Raw genomic sequence first — 16,822 nt, 5'->3', positions numbered from 1 at the left:
AAGGGAAGGAAGTCGAGGGGCTCGTGTAGTCGCCAGTTATTAAGTTGGCGTGCTCCGATCTCCAGCATACCAGGACCGGCGATCGCCCAGTTGAAGATGAAGTCGCCAGGTGTAAACTCAGGCGACCAAGTGATTGGAGATCGCCAGAGCAAGCACATCGCCGAAGATGAAGGTGGTGCAGATTATGAAGGCGGTCGGCGAGACCACAGGGAAGGTGTACGAAGGCACCCTAACTCGCCAATTCCAGTAGAGATCGCGCTCCCAAGTTAGCTATGCACTGGGCAGTACCATGCATAAGTAACTTAGCCAGAAGAGAGTCAGAAGCAGCGCCCATGTCAAGGAGCCGTAATGAAAACGTGTACGACTGGATGCGAGCCACGTGTCCAGGTCTGTAACTGCCAGGAGAGAGAAAGTGACCAGGTATTTAAGGGTTTCTCAACGAACTTTCGAGGTAGGCACGTTCAGATTATACTCTTTACGCTTGCGAGTTCTTGAGCATACTGTGAGAGAGAACATTGCACGGTTCCTTGAGAGTTCTTGAGTGTTTTTGCTCTTAGTATTTGGTGGTTCGGTCACTGACTTGGGCGTTGGAGTGCGATCGGCCGCAGCGGCGCCGCTCTGTTCTTTTGCAGGTTCTTGAGGTGGATCGCGACGAGGGACGGAGATTGAAGCAGTGCACACGTTGATCCAAGTTTGACGAGGCAAGTTCCAACGTTCTAGTCAACAGGCAGGATCAAAGAACATAACTACAATTCAATTATAGAGAACATATATGTTATCTAATTACCACTTTCTTACGATGTCACCTTTTCCCTCATTTTCTTTCTGACTTTTCATGATTTTCATAAAAAAATTTCTATCTTTCTTTTCTATTTCTTTTTCTTCTTCTATTCCTTTTTTTTTTTCTTTTCAATAATAGGAAAAGATTCTTCCTATTTTCAACCTTTTGACTTTCACAATCAGAACCAACCATTCCCTTTTCTATATGTATTGCATCTATGTTCTCCTTCCTTAAACATGCTAAAGGGTAGGAAATTATATCAATAAAGGTTAAGGTGCAATATTAACAAAAAATTTCTTGGCCCAAAGGGGATATAAAAAAATGGAATTCTAATATAAAGGTTGGCTTTTTGGCCCTGGCTCCTAATTATCACAAACAAATGCCTCAATCATCTTCATGCTCTTTTATGATGCAACAAAAATAAAAATTAAGCAACCACAACTGTCAATTCATCAGTAAAACTCTCAAAACTGTTTATGGTTCACACACTCACTTGGTTTAAATGGTCTCATTACTTTTTGTCTTGTCATTATCTGTCCTAATCAATCATCCTATTAAATTTTCATGTATCATAATTTGAACTACATTTGAATAGGGATTCAATCATATTTTCTTTTCTAACCTATGTCTAATTCATCTCACTATTTAATATTTAAACACAAATTCTTTTTTCCACAATTCAAAATTAATATTTTAGTTCTTTTTTTTTCTTTGAAAAAATAAACAAACTAGAAAACAAACAAATTAAAACTGAAATTTATTCAAGAAAGATAATTCAAGACTTAAAACTAACAAAACAGGAAATTTATTCAAAATAAACAATAAAAACAAACTAAACAAATAAGCAAATAAACAGAAAACAAAATAACTGAAAAATAAAATAAATAAAATAAGACAAAATTCAAATAACTGAAAAGAAAAGAGAATTAGAAAGATAAAACCATATTTTTGCTCAATTCTCTCTTCTTAAGAAGTCATCCAGCTTTTTGATAAAATCTTTATCTATAGTCTGGCTTCATTTGTTGGATCTGTCCCCTGAATAATAGAACTTGTCCCCTGGTCAAAAATACATAACCTGCAAAATGATTAGGAGGCATATAGGATTTTATTTTTTATTTTTTATATAAAATCAGCAAAGGTAATAAAACAACATAAAACTAAAATGTGGACTGGGTTGCCTCCCAGTAAGCGCTCTTTTAACGTCATATCGCTTGACGCCTATGTTTTTATGGGTCATCTAAAAGAATTACCGTAGTGAGTTTTTCCTGTTCATTACCCAAGTAAGGTTTTACCCTCTGACCATTTACAACCCAACTTCTGTGTGATTTTGGTTCTTCTAACTTATTGCTCCATAAGGCTTTACCTCTTTCACAACATAAGGACCTGACCATTTAGATTTTAACTTTCCAGGAAAAAGTTTCAATCTAGAGTTAAATAAAAGCACAGATTGCCCAGGGTAAAAATTTCTTTTCACAATCTTCTTGTCATGATATTTCTTTGTGCGTTCCTTATAAAGCTTTGAGGAACTATATGCGTTTAACCTCATCTCTTCAAGTTCATGGATTTGCAGTTTTCTCTTTTCCCCAGCTGCTTTAGCATCTAAATTTAGTGTTTTTAATGCCCAATATGCTTTATGCTCTAATTCCACCGGAAGGTGACAGGCTTTCCCATAAATCAGCTGAAATGGGGAAAGGCCAGTAGGAGTTTTAAATGCCGTTCTATACGCCCACAGAGCTTCATCAATTTTGATTGACCAATCTTTCCTTGATGCAACCACTGTTTTCTCTAATATTTTCTTGATTTCTCTGTTAGAAACTTCTGCTTGCCCATTTGTCTGTGGGTGGTAGGCTGATGCTACTTTATGACTAACCCCATAATGCTCTAACACTTTCTTCAATTGGGTATTACAAAAATGAGACCCACCGTCACTTATCAATACTCTTGGAGTGCCAAATCTGCAAAAAAATATTCCTTTTAAGAAATTTGATGATTGTCTTGGAATTTGCATGTTGTGTTGGAATTGCTTCCACCCATCTAGAAACATACTCAACTGCCACTAGTATATATTCATTTGAAAAAGAAGATGGCAAAGGCCCTATAAAATCAATGCCTCAACAATCAAAGACTTCAATTTCTTGAATATTTTGTAATGGCATCTCATGTCTTCTAGAAATGCTTCATGTCCTTTGACACCTATCACATCTTTTTACTAATGCATGTGTATCTTTAAACAACGAAGGCCATAAAAAACCTGATTGAAAAATTTTTGCAGCTGTTTTTTCCCCATTAAAATGTCCTCCATATGCTGAATTATGGCATTGCCATATAATTTTATTGGCTTCATCTGAAGAAACACATCTTCTCAGCAAATTATCTGCACCAATTTTAAACAAATGAGGATCATCCTACACATAATGATTGGCATCCTTAAAAAATTTTCTTTTTTGATGCCAGTCCAAATTCTCCGGGATTGTTCCAGTAGCTTTAAAATTGGCCATGTCTACGAACCATGGCCTCTCTTTGATTATCAGTAGCTTCTCATCTGGAAATTCAGCAAGAACCTCCGACTCTAATGTGGTTACCTCATCATTTGCTAGTCTTGATAAATGATCCGCTACATTGTTCTCACATCCTTTCTTATCTTTGATCTCCAAATCAAATTCCTGCAACAAAAGTATCCATCGTATAAGTCTTGGCTTAGAATCTACTTTATTCAATAAATATTTAATTGCAGCATGATCAGTGAAAACAATGACTTTAGAACCTATCAAATAAGATTGAAATTTCTCAAGTGCATACACTATAGCTAGTAATTCTTTTTCTGTTGTGGTGTAATTACTTTGAGTTTCATTCAAAACTTTACTTGCATAGTGTATTACTTGAAAAATTCTTTCTTTCCTTTGTCCTAAAACTGCTCCTATTGCATAATCACTAGCATCACACATTATCTCAAAATTAAGTTTCCAATCAGGAACAATTATGATAGGTGCAGAAATGAGTTTTTCTTTCAAGATATTAAAAGCAGTTAAACAATTATCATCAAATTTAAAAGGAGTATCCTTATTGAGAAGGTTGCATAGCGGCTTTGAAATCTTGGAGAAATCTTTAATAAATCTTCTGTAAAATCCAACATGCCCCAGAAAACTTCTGATTCCTTTGATATTGACTGGTGGAGGTAACTTCTCAATGACTTCAACTTTTGCTTTATCTACCTCTAGCCCTTTATGAGAAATTTTATGGCCTAAGACAATTCCTTCAGTGACCATGAAATGACATTTCTCCCAATTTAGCACAAGATTTGTCTCCACACATCGCTTCAGTACAAGATCAAGATTAGCTAAACAATCATCAAAAGAAGATCCAAACACAGAAAAGTCATCCATAAAAACTTCAATGCATTTCTCAATCATATCTGCGAAAATAGCAAACATACACCTTTGGAAAGTTGCTGGCGCATTACATAAACCAAATGGCATTTTCCGATAAGCAAAAACGCCAAATGGGCAAGTAAATGCTGTCTTCTCTTGATCTTCTGGATTAACCACAATTTGATTATATCCTGAATAACCATCCAAAAAAACAATAATATGCTTTACCTGCCAATCTTTCTAACATTTGATCCATAAAAGGTAATGGATAATGATCTTTCCGCGTAGCTTGATTCAGTTTCCTATAATCAATGCACATCCTCCATCCTGTAACAGTTCTTGTAGGAATTAATTCATTTTTTTCGTTATAAATAACTGTCATACCTCCCTTCTTAGGTACCACCTGTACCGGACTAACCCATGCACTGTCTGAAATGGGATAAATCATTCATGCTTCTAAAAGCTTTTGTACCTCCTTTCTAACAACCTCCTTCATGGAAGGATTTAAGCGCCTTGGTGGTTGAGCCACAGGTTTGAAATCTTGCTCCATGTGAATTTTATAAATGCAATATGTTGGGCTTATACCTTTCAAGTCAGCAAATGTCCATCCTATAGCTTCTTTATTTGCCATCAACACTTTTATCAACTTTTTTTGTTCCTCTTTGGATAGATGGTTGCTTATGATAACTGGCTTCTTCCCATTTTCTTCAAGAAAAACATATTTCAAATGAGTTGGCAACTGTTTCAACTTTATTTTCTGAGGGGTGTTGGCTTTGTTCAGTTCTAATTCATCAAAAATCCCTTGTTGAACTTCTTTTGCCTTTCCCAGCTCTAACAAACATTCCTTGACTTCCTTCTCCCCCCAGTCCTCACAATTTTCATTATCATTTAAGACTGCTTTCATCAATGAATCATCTATAAATATTTCTCTGTGATTTTCCAAATACAGTTCATCCAGTGCATCCATCCTAAAACAATCATTCTGATCAATCGGATGTTTCATTGCTTCAAATACATCAAAGCTAACTTCTTCATCCTGCACTCGAACCTTCAACTTTTCTTCATCCACATCAATCATAATTTTTGCAGTCTTCATAAATGGGCGTCCAAGAATAAGAGGTACTTCAACATCTTCCTCTATGTCCATGATCAGAAAATCAACTGGGAAGTAAAATTTGTCTACCTTCACCAAAAGATCCTCTACTATCCCATGTGGATATTTTATTGATCTGTCAGCTAATTGCAGTGTCATCCTTGTAGGCAGAATTTCAACATCCCCGATTTTCTTCAACATAGATAGTGGCATCAGATTTATGCTTGCCCCAAGATCTAGTAATGCTTTGGCCACTGTAAAATTTCCTATTGTGACTGGCAAAGTAAAACTCCCAGGATCTTTAGATTTTTTTGGCAATGATTTTTGAATAATGGCACTACATCCTGCTTCTAGCTCCACAATTCCTTGTTCTTTTAATCTTCTCTTCTTGGTCAACAAATCCTTCATAAATATGGCATAAGTAGGCATTTGTTCCAAAGCTTCAGGGAACGAAATACTTATCTCTAGTTGTTTTAGAATTTCACAGAATCTGATAAACTGTCCTTCTATATTCTTTCTGGAGGGAGCATGTGGATAAGGTAAATCTACTATTGGAACACTTCTTTTTTCATTCTCTTTTTCCTTTTTTTTTTCTTTTCTTCCTGTACCCTCTCATTTTTTTCATTCACTTCTCCCGCTTCACTCTTGTTCTTTTCTTCCTCTTCTTTTTTTTCTTCCCTATCAATTTTTCTTTCCTCACTCTCTATGTCTCTTTCCTTACTTTGTAGATTATCACCAATCCCCTTTCCTACAACTACTCCACTTCTTGTAGTGATTGACTTACATTTCTCCCTGAGTTCCCTCAACTCTTGTGTAAGTTGCTTAATTTGTGTCTCAAAATTCTCAATGTTCTTCTGCACAACCAACATGGTGTATGAAAATTTTTCTGTAGAATCTTCCATTTTGCTCATTCTCTCTTGGGACACATGATCTAATAGTTGGAGTTGTTGAAAAGTTCCTTGCTTTCCTTGATCTTCCATGTAAAACGCTTTTTCTTCAAAAGAAATATTTTGGTAAGCACATTGCTCACTGGAATGCTCACCTCCACACAGTTCGCACCTTAATTCTTGATTCTGCCTTTGAATAACATGTAATTGTTGAGGCAATTTCGCCATTTGTGTGGTTAACTGCTCAATCTGTTGTGTCAAAATTTGATTTTGAGCCAATAATGTATCTTCAATCCATCCTTTCTTCCGAGTACTTCATCCATCATACTGGTCTTGAGAATCTGTTGATGCCAATTCATTAATAATCCTCGTTGCTTGTTCGGCATCAAGAGTCATCATTGTGCCACCAGCTGCGGCATCTAAGAGCATCTTCATATCAAATTTGAGACCATTAATGAATATGCTCAGTTGAGCAATGTCTTCAAACCCATGATTTGGGCATTTTCTCAATATCATCTTAAATCTTTCCCATGTCTCACAAAAAGACTCCTCTGCTCCTTGTCTGAACATAGAGATTTCAGACTTAGCTTTAATTTAGCGAGAGATTGGAAAAAATCTTTGCAGAAATTTTTCTTTTACATCCTCCCAGCTCGTGAGGCTCTGATTTGGAAGTGAACTAAGCCAATTCTTTGCCTTTCCTGCCAATGAAAAAGGAAACAAGCACATACAAACATTATCAACATCATCTGATTCAAAGCCCATTACTCCCACCAATTCATAAAATGTATTCAAATGTGAATATGGATCTTCATGCTCCATTGATGTGAATTGATGGGCACTGATAAGAGTGAGAAAATTGGGATTTATTTCCAAGGCCTTAGCGGTAGCAGGTATTGCGATACTAGAATAATGCCTTGGTCCTTGGTATATGACATAATCTCCAAGTGTCTTCTTGGCTTGTTTTTATGTGATGTTGCTTTCCTAAAATATTAGTGGGAAAGAAAAAATAGAGTATATTTTAATTTTATTTTATTTTTTGAATTTTTTTTTAAATAAACAGAAATTTAAATTGCTAACTAAAATAAAATCAATAACTGCCTAAACTATAAATTAAAACTTAAAAATAAAATAAAACAAAAACAAAACACTAAAATGACACTAAGAAAATAAAAAAAAATATTCAGAAAAGAAAAAAAATATAAAATAAAAACTAAAAACAGAATAAAAGAAAACAATAAAAATAAGAAATAACTTACTTAAAAATAATAAATAAATACTAAGAATGAAAAAATAAAATAAAGTTAAAACAAAATAAAACAAAAAATTATAATTATAATCGTAAAAAACTAACCAACTTACTTAAAATACTACCTAACGTAAAAATAAAAACTAAAACTAGTAATGATAAATAAATAAAACAACTAAATAAAAACTACCTAAACCTAAATAAAACTACGTAACTAAACCTAAAAAGAACTAAAATAAAATATAATAAAATCAAAACAAAATCAAAAGAAATATCAAAATAAATCTGAAAATAAATAGAAACAAATAAAATCAAAATAAGAATTAAAATAATAGCAGCAAATCAGCAAATTAAAATAAAATCAAATAAAAATAAATCTGTTTAAAATAAAATAAAAACACTAAATAATATAAACACAAAATTAAAAGAAATCAAAACAATTAAAATATTCACAATATTTAGAGAAATTATACTCAACAAATCAAATTTGTTCTCCGGCAACGGCGCCAAAAACTTGATGACTTTTTACGGCAAGTGCACCGCTTTGTCAGAAGTAATAATTGTCCCTAAGGACGGATATCAATCCCACAAGGAACAGTAAATTATCAAGTACAATAATCGCTAAATATAGAACAAAACAATTAAAAGTGTATTGAAAGTGGTTGTGTTGGCAATGATCAATAAAAAAACAGACAAAGAATTAGTTGTTTCAATTGAAAAATAGGGATTAGGTTTCATCTCTCTCACTCTCATGTATTTTGATTAGCAAGTCAATATTAAGTTCTTTGGATTGAAATTGATGCCCTTATAAAAATCATCTATATCGATTCCTCGCATATAAAATCCTTAAGAATGTCCCCTAACGATCGATCCCTCGCATAATTATAAGAACAACTTAGAACGAAGCTTAGACGTTTAATAGCAATTAACATTTCAAGTCTATTCCTAGCACTCAAATATGTTAAGTATTGTTGTTTAGGTCCGAACCCTAAAAATACCTCCCGGTCAGATTTAAGATTCTCAATTTGTCACGGAAAATTAAAAGTAAAACAACAATACCAATAATCAATCAAGAACTGAATATTAATATATAAGATATCACCTCAATACATAAGAGTTTGAGCAGATTACTCCCAATCCCAAAGGGTAGAATTAGCCACACATACTTCTATCACCTTCCATTCTCCCAATTGGGTTACAATTCACTCTATGGTGTTTTCCTCTCAATCTCGCACACTAGGGTTGAACCTCTAGCCCCTTATTTATCCTAATTTTCTAGGGTTAGGTGGCTTGTTGTGTCGCCCTAATGGGCTAAGTGATAAAACATAAAAAAGGCCCAATCTTTATTTGCATATTTTTCCATTCTGGGACCTTCCAACTTTCTCTTTTTAGCTCAAATTATTCTCCTTTATTCCAAATCTTCAATCGTCCCTAAAAATCTGCAATTAACACCAAATTTGGGAATAAAATACTCTTATTCAAATAAAGATCATAAAAATGTAAAAAGGTATAAATTCATAAATTAGGGATTATTTTATATGTAAATTAGCAATAAATCCTCATAAGTGTCTATATTTTAATATGAAATATTACTTAAATTAGACACTTATCAGTATGTTGACATTGAGGACTTGTTGCACAAGGCTAACCAAGTAGAACAACAACTCAAGAGGAAAGGAATCATGAGTAGGAGTTCTAACAATAGTAATAATTCCAACTGGAAGGATAAGGTGATGAAGGATAAAGGAGTTCCCTCAAGTTCAGCCATGTCTTCAAGTGGGAAGTCATCTAATAGATATAATAATTCACCACCTAAAAGGAAGACAAGTGATCCTGCCTGTTGACCGGAGCGCTGGAGAATGCCTCGTCAAAGGATCGACGTGCGCGCCGCTTTTCACTTCCGTTCCTCCTCTGGATCTATCTCAAGAACCTGCAAAGAAACGATACGGCGCCGCTGCGGCCGATCGCACTCCGACGCTCAAGTCAGTGACGGTATCACCAAATACTAAGAACTGGAACCGTGCAAACTCTCTCTCTCTCGAACAGCTCTGTCACTCGCAAGCGTAAAGTGTATGAACTGAACGCGCGTACCTTAGAAAATCTGTTAAGAACTCTTATATACCTGGTGGTTTTCTCTCTCCTGGCAGTTACAGACTTGGACACGTGGCTCGCATCCAACTGTACACGTGCCATCATCTGGAGGCTCCCTGACTTGGCGCTGCTTCTACTCTCATTTTGGCTAAGTTACCTATGCATGGTACTGCCCAGTGCATAGCTAACTCAGGAGTGCGATCTCTACTGAAACTGGCGAGTTAGGGCCTTCATACACCTTCCCTGTGGTCTCGCCGGCCGCCTTCATAATCTGCTTCTCCTTCGTCTTCGGCGATGTGCTTATTCTGGCGATCTCCGACTGCCTGGTCGCCTGAGTCTACATCTGGCGACTTCATCTTCAACCTGGCGATCGCCTATTCTGGTAAACTGGAAATCGGAACACGCCAACTTAACAATCGGCGACCACACGTGCCTCCCGACTTCCTTCCCACCTACCAACCTGGCGCCTTGTCAACACGCCTACACTGTAGCAGGATGCCACGTCATCACACCCGTCCACCAGGGCGGTACACAAGCCCCCCAGTCTTAAGCGAAGACTTGTCTAGCGAAAAGACTGAAAGAGCCCTCGTCAACACCGATCTACGTGGCACTGACGCAGAATTCCAAGCGATAGTACTTTCTGCTGCTCTGACGCTCCACCAAACCCTTCGCGCATCGTTCGACACGTGGCTTCATCAACGGCTCTCTTCATCTGCCGTTAGCGCTTCCAAAACTTATTTCGAAAACCCTTAAACCCCTTACGCTCCTACTGTTCCATCACTTTCTTCACACTTGCATACGCTCTCATTTCCCTCTGCGAAAGCTCTCGACGTTCCTCGACGCTCTAGATCACCACCTCCCTTCAACGTTTTCCTGATCATCGAAAGGTAACTACTTTCCTTCATCTGCTGGGTTCCCTTGCATTTTCACCGATTTGCATCATCCTGTAACTGTCTGGTGCATACGTTGTGTGCTGTTTTTCCATTTCTCCTTCTGCGTAACTTAGGGCTTTGTCGATCGTCGCAACGAACTCACATTCGTTCGTCTTTCACCTTCCTTCTATGATCGAGTCAGCCTTTGTAACCCTCCTGATTATTTTTTTTTTTCTTTCTTCTTCGTTTGCAGTTGCTATCATGACTCGCACGAAGATCACCCCGAATCCCCCTCCATCAGCGCGAAACCCTCCTTCACAAGCACACGACTCAACGCAAGTTCGTGGTGCTCCCTCTTTGCAGGCTGTGAGGCCTGCGTCTTCCCAAACTGCTCTGGCCCAGGCGACTCCACCAAACGCTGGAGGAGCCCCCATCCCTCTGCCAGACTTCAAGACTTTATACCCATGGGCTACTCCAACCCTTCTAAAGGAGACCTCGTCGGTGAACACTGCGGGAGCAGTTCTGCGTTTGACAAAGGGGGACGAGGCCTATCAATCGTTTCATAAGGAGCACGATGAGAGGATGATGGTGCTGCCTTGCCCCGCCGCTCTGCCAGTGTGCGCTGATGACAAAGTGAGCGCCGACGGCCCCTTTTGCTTCGTTTACACAACTTTCTTCAAGAAATTCAAACTCAGATTTCCCCTCACCCGATTCGAGAGGGAACTCTTGACCGAGCTCAACATTGCTGCCGCCCAGCTTCACCCCAACAGCTGGGCGTTTGTTCGAGCCTTCGAAATAACGTGCGCCCACCTGGGGTTGCCCGCGTCGGTGGACGTGTTTCTGTTCCTGTTTGAGGCCAAACACCCAGGAGACCGCCTATGGGTCAGCCTGAATGGCATTGCTGGGAGATCCATTTTTACCATCTTCCAGCAATCATACAAAGATTGGAAGGGGAAGTTAATCCAGGTTCGCGCAAACGATAACGACACTTCCCTTCTCGACGGCTTCCCCTTGTACTGGGTGGACAAGGGGAAAAAGGAGTCCAAGAGCTGCTTCAGGAGGCCCAGAAGTCCTGATAGCATGGGAGCTTTGGACCGAGACCTTTGCCTATTCTGGAAGAGGGTGGCAGATGCCAACATAACATTCTTGACCCCCACCCTGATCTCCTTCGAGTTCTTTGAGGACCAGTTGGAATTCCAAATAGGTTAGGACGCTACACTTTTGTCTTGACATTGCTTCTGATATTGTTTCTGGGCGTCTTGTTCGCACAAGACTTTGGTTTTATCTTTTCTGCATATGCCTGTTTTTGCTGTCTCATTGCCTTGTACACTTACCCCTTTCTCCTTTGAGCTAACTTATGCACTTTCATTTCATGCAGACACCATGTTGGGTAAGAACATGCTCGCCGACTTAAAGGCGCTCGCCCGCAACCACGGGTTGGCGACCGGTTCCCAGACGGTGCCCAACTCGGCGGTCGAGAAGGCCATCATTCATGGGCGATCACTGCCCAAGGAGCCCACCCAACGCAAGAAGCTGGTCCTTAAGAGGCCTAAGCGGAAAGCCCCCCAAGTTGTCCAAGAGGAAGAAGAGGACGACGAGGTCACAGAGGATGGCCTTGTCACGAAAAGGAAGAGGGTGGCACCATCTTCTCCACCTGCTCAACCCCCTCTTCCAACCTCACCACCCCCATCAACGCCTACTCCTCCTCCCTCATTGCCAACACCACAAGCCCCTTCACCACCAGTCCAAGCAGTTCCATTGGCCACTGCGCCACCTGCAACTGAGGCCCCAGAGCCAAATTTCTTGGAGGACCCCCCGAGCTCCTCTACACCACATATATCAGCAGGAGGGGGCCCTCCTTCCAACACTTCAGCTGCAGGAATCGTTCCAATCGGGGATGAGGTCGCTCACACCTCTCCAATCCTAATCACCGAGTCCCCGATTGCGTCGCCACGCCAGGAAGCAACCACTGAAAATATTGCTAAGGAAGGTGGCGACGAGAACCCTCAACAAGCCCCCCTGGCGCCTCTCCAAGCCGCAAACCTTTCCCTCGAGGTCACGAGGATGTGGGAACCTCTGACTGCTAAACTGAAAAACATAGCGGAGGACATCCCATCGATTATAACGAGGGCTGTGGAGAGCTCCACCAGGAGGCTTCAAGATGATCTCTTCAACCTCAGGACTGACAACAGCACCATGAGGCTCGAGGTGGAGAAACTATCTGCCAATCTGACGCTCGCGGAAATGGAGCATTCCCGAGTAGAAGACGCGATGAGCACCGAGCTCAGATTGGCGCGTCAAGAGGCCACCGACCTTCGCCGCAAAATTCATGACCTTGCCCAAGAGAAAGTTGAGCTAGAAAGCAAAATCGTGCCTTTGCGCACCAAGGCGAGCGACCTGGAGGCTCATATTAAAGCTAGTGCCGATAAGGTACAAAAACTGGAGCAAAGGTCGATTGACCGCGAAAAACTACTTGGGCAAGTAGAAAAAGCAAGGGATGACGCCATGGCTGATCTCACCGAGGCGAACAAGGAAAAAGAAAAGATGGCTGCCAAGTTGACCCGAGCTCAAGCGGAATCCAAGAAGGTTGCTGACGACCTTCTTCATGCTCAAGAGACCAACAAACAACTCCGAAAACAGGTCGAAGAGCTGGAGCAGCAGAACAAGGAGCTTAAGCAACAAGTTGAAGAATTTCAAAGGCAAATTGAAGAACTTAAGCTAAGCTCCGCTCAGATTCTGGTTGCTGGATTTGATGCCGCTCGGGAACAATTCGCATGCCTATTCCCTGATCTCTACCTCAGCATGGTGTCGTTAAACAACGAAGTAGTAGATGGAAAGGTCGTTCCCGCCGAAGGCTCAACCAATTCCACCCCATCTGCTTCTTTATAAATTCACTTGTATTTACCTTGTAAAAACTCTTGCATATGTGTTTTGAACAGTTACTTATTTCAATAGCGAAACATGGATATTCTTTCTTCTAACTTCTTTTGAGCGCTTTCACCTTCTTTGTATGTTTAACTTTGCCGAGTTTAACTTAGCGATTTTGCAAACACGACCTTTGGCGTAACTGCTTCGAGCCGATTCAAACTTAAGCAACAATCGCTTTAAACAACTTGTACCCTTGAGGCACTAACCTGATCATAAGAAAAGTTTCCAAGCAACGAACTGTAACTCAATCGCGGTTCAAACAACGTCCCATTCGACCTGCTTTATCAAACAAGTCTTTCAACCTTCTCGCCGTCGCTTTAACTTTTCCCGATCGCCAAAACCTCTTGGTAACACCAGCTTTTCCCAGCCTCATGCTTTGGCAGTCATTTCTTTATCTGGGCAGAAATGCCCTTTGGGATCTTCCTTTACCCCCCTGAACTTCAGAGCTGAAGACCGGCTGGCTAGGCGTTCTCTTCGAACCTACCTTAGCCACCTTTCAAACTTCTTCCGCCCTCTTCGCCATACCTGAACTCGTTCAAGACGAGAAGGATTTTATCTTGCCTATACCCGCATATAAGCGAGAAGGTCTTTAACTCGCCTGAGCTCGCACAACGGCGAGAAGGACTTTATTTGATGCCTCAACTTGCCCAGGGTGTACATCTCCTCCCCCTGGATGCACTGAGGATCTTTTCTTTCTCTCGCCTGCACTCGCTCAACGGCGAGGAGGTCTTTAATTGGCCTTGGCTCGCACAACGGCGATAAGGACTTTATCCGGTGCCTCAACTTGCCCAGGGTGTACATCTCCTCCCCCCTGGATGCACTGAGGACCTTTCTCGCCTGCACCCGCTCAACGGCGAGGAGGTCTTTAACTTGCCTCTACGTTGCCCCGGGAGTTACATCTTCTCGCTCCCAGAAACACGGAGGACTTTTCCTCTTTCTCGCCTGCACTCGCTCAACGGCGAGGAGGTCTTTAACTTGCCTCTACGTTGCCCCGGGAGTTACATCTTCTCGCTCCCAGAAACACGGAGGATTTTTCCTCTTTCTCGCCTGTACTCGCTCGACGGCGAGGAGGTCTTTCGTCTGGTGCCTCCGATCGCCAATAAACGATGAGGACTTAAAACTTAACTGGTGCCTCTAATCGCCGAAAAACGATGAGGACTTTAAAAACTTAACTGGTGCCTCTAATCGCCGAAAAACGATGAGGACTTTAAAACTTTTTTAGAAAGCACGCTATATATATATTTTCTTGCCTCAAATCATGTACAAATGACAAGGTCTTTCTTCAAACTTTCGAAAATAGCACACATGCAATCTGGAAACACCTTATACTTCGAAAGCTCTTCTTTTATTGGGTGGCCTCATTAAAAACCCTCCTTAGGGAAAAAAGAGTGCCCCCTTGAAACTGTTTTAACAGAGACATTGTAATATAACATTGTGTTTGTCTTTACTTACAAAGCTCTTAACTATAGTACAACTTCAGGTGTGTGGCGTTCCAGGTACGAGGGATCGCCCCTCCTTCCAGCGTCTCTAAGCGGTAGGCTCCGTTCCCGAGTGCCTCGGTTATTCTGAACGGTCCAGTCCACTTGGGTGATAGTTTATTCTCCATCTCGTACTAGCGGGCCTTCCTCATCACCAGATCGCCTTCTCTAAACTGCCTTGGCATCACCTTAGAATTGTACCTTCGCTCGACCCTTCTTTTCACCGCCTCAGCCTTCAGCCTTGCCTCCTCCCTGACTTCATCCAGCAGATCCAGGTTCAGCCTTCTCTCTTCATTCGAGTCTTCCTCTACGAAGTTCTGGAATCTCGGTGAGCTTTCCTGGATCCCCACCGGAATCATGGCGTCACACCCATAGACCAAGCTAAACGGGGTCTCATGGGTTCCGGACTGCTCGGTGGTGTGGTACGCCCAGACTATACGGGGCACTTCCTCAGCCCAACTTCCCTTGGCTTTCTCAAGCCTTCTCTTCAAACCTCTCAACAACACCCGATTAGCTGATTCCACCTGGCCATTCGTCTGAGGGTGCTCGACGGATGCAAACACTTGCTGAATTCCAACCCCTTCACAAAGCTTCTTCAACAGGTGGCTTGCAAACTGAGTCCCATTATCTGACACCAGGCGCTTAGGCACTCCAAACCGGCACACGATGTTCTTCCATACAAAGCCTTCGATCTTGTGTGCGGTGATTTGGGCCACTGGTTCTGCTTCAATCCACTTGGTGAAGTACTCAATCGCCACTACCAAGTACTTCATCTGCCTGATCGCCAGTGGGAAAGGTCCCAGGATGTCGATTCCCCAAGTATGAAACGGCCAAGGGCTATAGATCGACTTCAACTCCTCGGGAGGTGCCTTATGCCAATCGGCGTGCTGCTGGCATTGTTTACAGCATTGGGCATACTTCTTGCAATCTTCTCTCATGGATGGCCAATAGTAGCCTGCACGGAGAGTCCTCGCGGCCAGAGCTCGACCCCCGACGTGACTTCCACATATTCCTTCGTGGAGCTCTGCCATAATTCTCGTGCACTTCTCGCCGTGTATACATTCCAGGAGTGGGTGAGTGAACCCAAACCTGTACAGATCGCCATCAATCAATGTATACTTGCTGGAATTTTTCTTTACCTTCCTAGCTTCTGTTGGATCTAGCGGGAGGAGGCCATCTGCCAGGCACCGCTTGTACTGCGTTATCCAAGTGTCTGGCTCATGGGTGGCGCAGACCTGCATCACGTCCACCTTCTCTCTTCGACAAGCTCTAACTCTCGGCGATCTCAGAGTTTCTTGCGTCAAAGACTTGTGGCTTCTCGCTGCTCTCTCCGTCGACCTGCTTATCTGAAGGACCAGGTGATCTGCTACAAATGCCCTCGGCGTCTTCAGAGTTTCTTGAATCATTGTCCTCTGCCTACCCCCCTTGCCTGAACTGGCGAGCTTAGCAAGCAAGTCAGCTCGGGCATTCTGTTCTCGGGGCACATGTACCACTTCAAAAGAGGCAAAGGAACTCTTCAATTCCTGCACATACGCCAAGTAAGCCGCCATTTGTGGATCTTTAGCCTGAAACTTGCCTGTTACTTGCCCTGTGACTAGCAGCGAGTCACTCTTAGCCATCAGCACTCTGGCTCCCATTTCCTTGGCCAGCAGAATCCCGACGATCAGCGCCTCATACTCTGCTTGATTGTTGCTGGCCTTGAAGGCGAATCTCAACGATTGTTCGATCAGCACGTCGTTGGGTCCTTCCAATATTACTCCAGCACCGCTACCCTGCTGGTTCGATGATCCATCCACCGAGAGTACCCAACGGAAGTCGTCACCTTCAACCCGCGTTACCTCTGATGAGAGCTCGACTACAAAATCTGCAAAGATTTGCCCCTTGATCGGGCCTCGGGGCTCATATTTAATGTCAAATTCTGACAACTCGACTGCCCACTTCACCATTCTTCCTGCAACGTCAGGTTTCTTTAAGACCTTCTGGATGGGCAGGTCAGTCATCACCAGTATTGTGAAACTGTGGAAGTAGTGGTGCAACCTCCTCGCCGAAAACACCACAGCCAGCGGAGCCTTCTCAAG

The 16,822-nt window shown here is 41.7% G+C and overlaps 1 protein-coding gene and 1 pseudogene across 1 annotated transcript; one reads left to right on the top strand and one right to left on the bottom strand.

Annotated features, from left to right (window-relative positions):
- Positions 1-5,790: 5,790 nt before the first annotated feature.
- LOC137816630 (protein PXR1-like) lies at positions 5,791-6,357 on the bottom strand. Its single transcript, XM_068619858.1, has one exon. The coding sequence runs from the start codon at positions 6,355-6,357 to the stop codon at positions 5,791-5,793; it is 567 nt and encodes a 188-aa protein (XP_068475959.1).
- Positions 6,358-6,613: 256 nt separating this feature from the next.
- On the top strand, positions 6,614-6,719 carry LOC137819912 (small nucleolar RNA R71; annotated as a pseudogene).
- Positions 6,720-16,822: the final 10,103 nt, after the last annotated feature.

This window comes from Phaseolus vulgaris, chromosome 10 (genome assembly GCF_000499845.2).
Source record: "Phaseolus vulgaris cultivar G19833 chromosome 10, P. vulgaris v2.0, whole genome shotgun sequence".
Classification (NCBI taxonomy): Eukaryota; Viridiplantae; Streptophyta; class Magnoliopsida; order Fabales; family Fabaceae; genus Phaseolus; species Phaseolus vulgaris.
This window is presented reverse-complemented; position numbering and strand designations above follow the sequence as displayed.

Excerpts from the sequence above, each read along its gene's own strand:
- LOC137816630 (XM_068619858.1), bottom strand. The coding sequence starts at position 6,357 with ATGGCGAAATTGCCTCAACAATTACATGTTATTCAAAGGCAGAATCAA.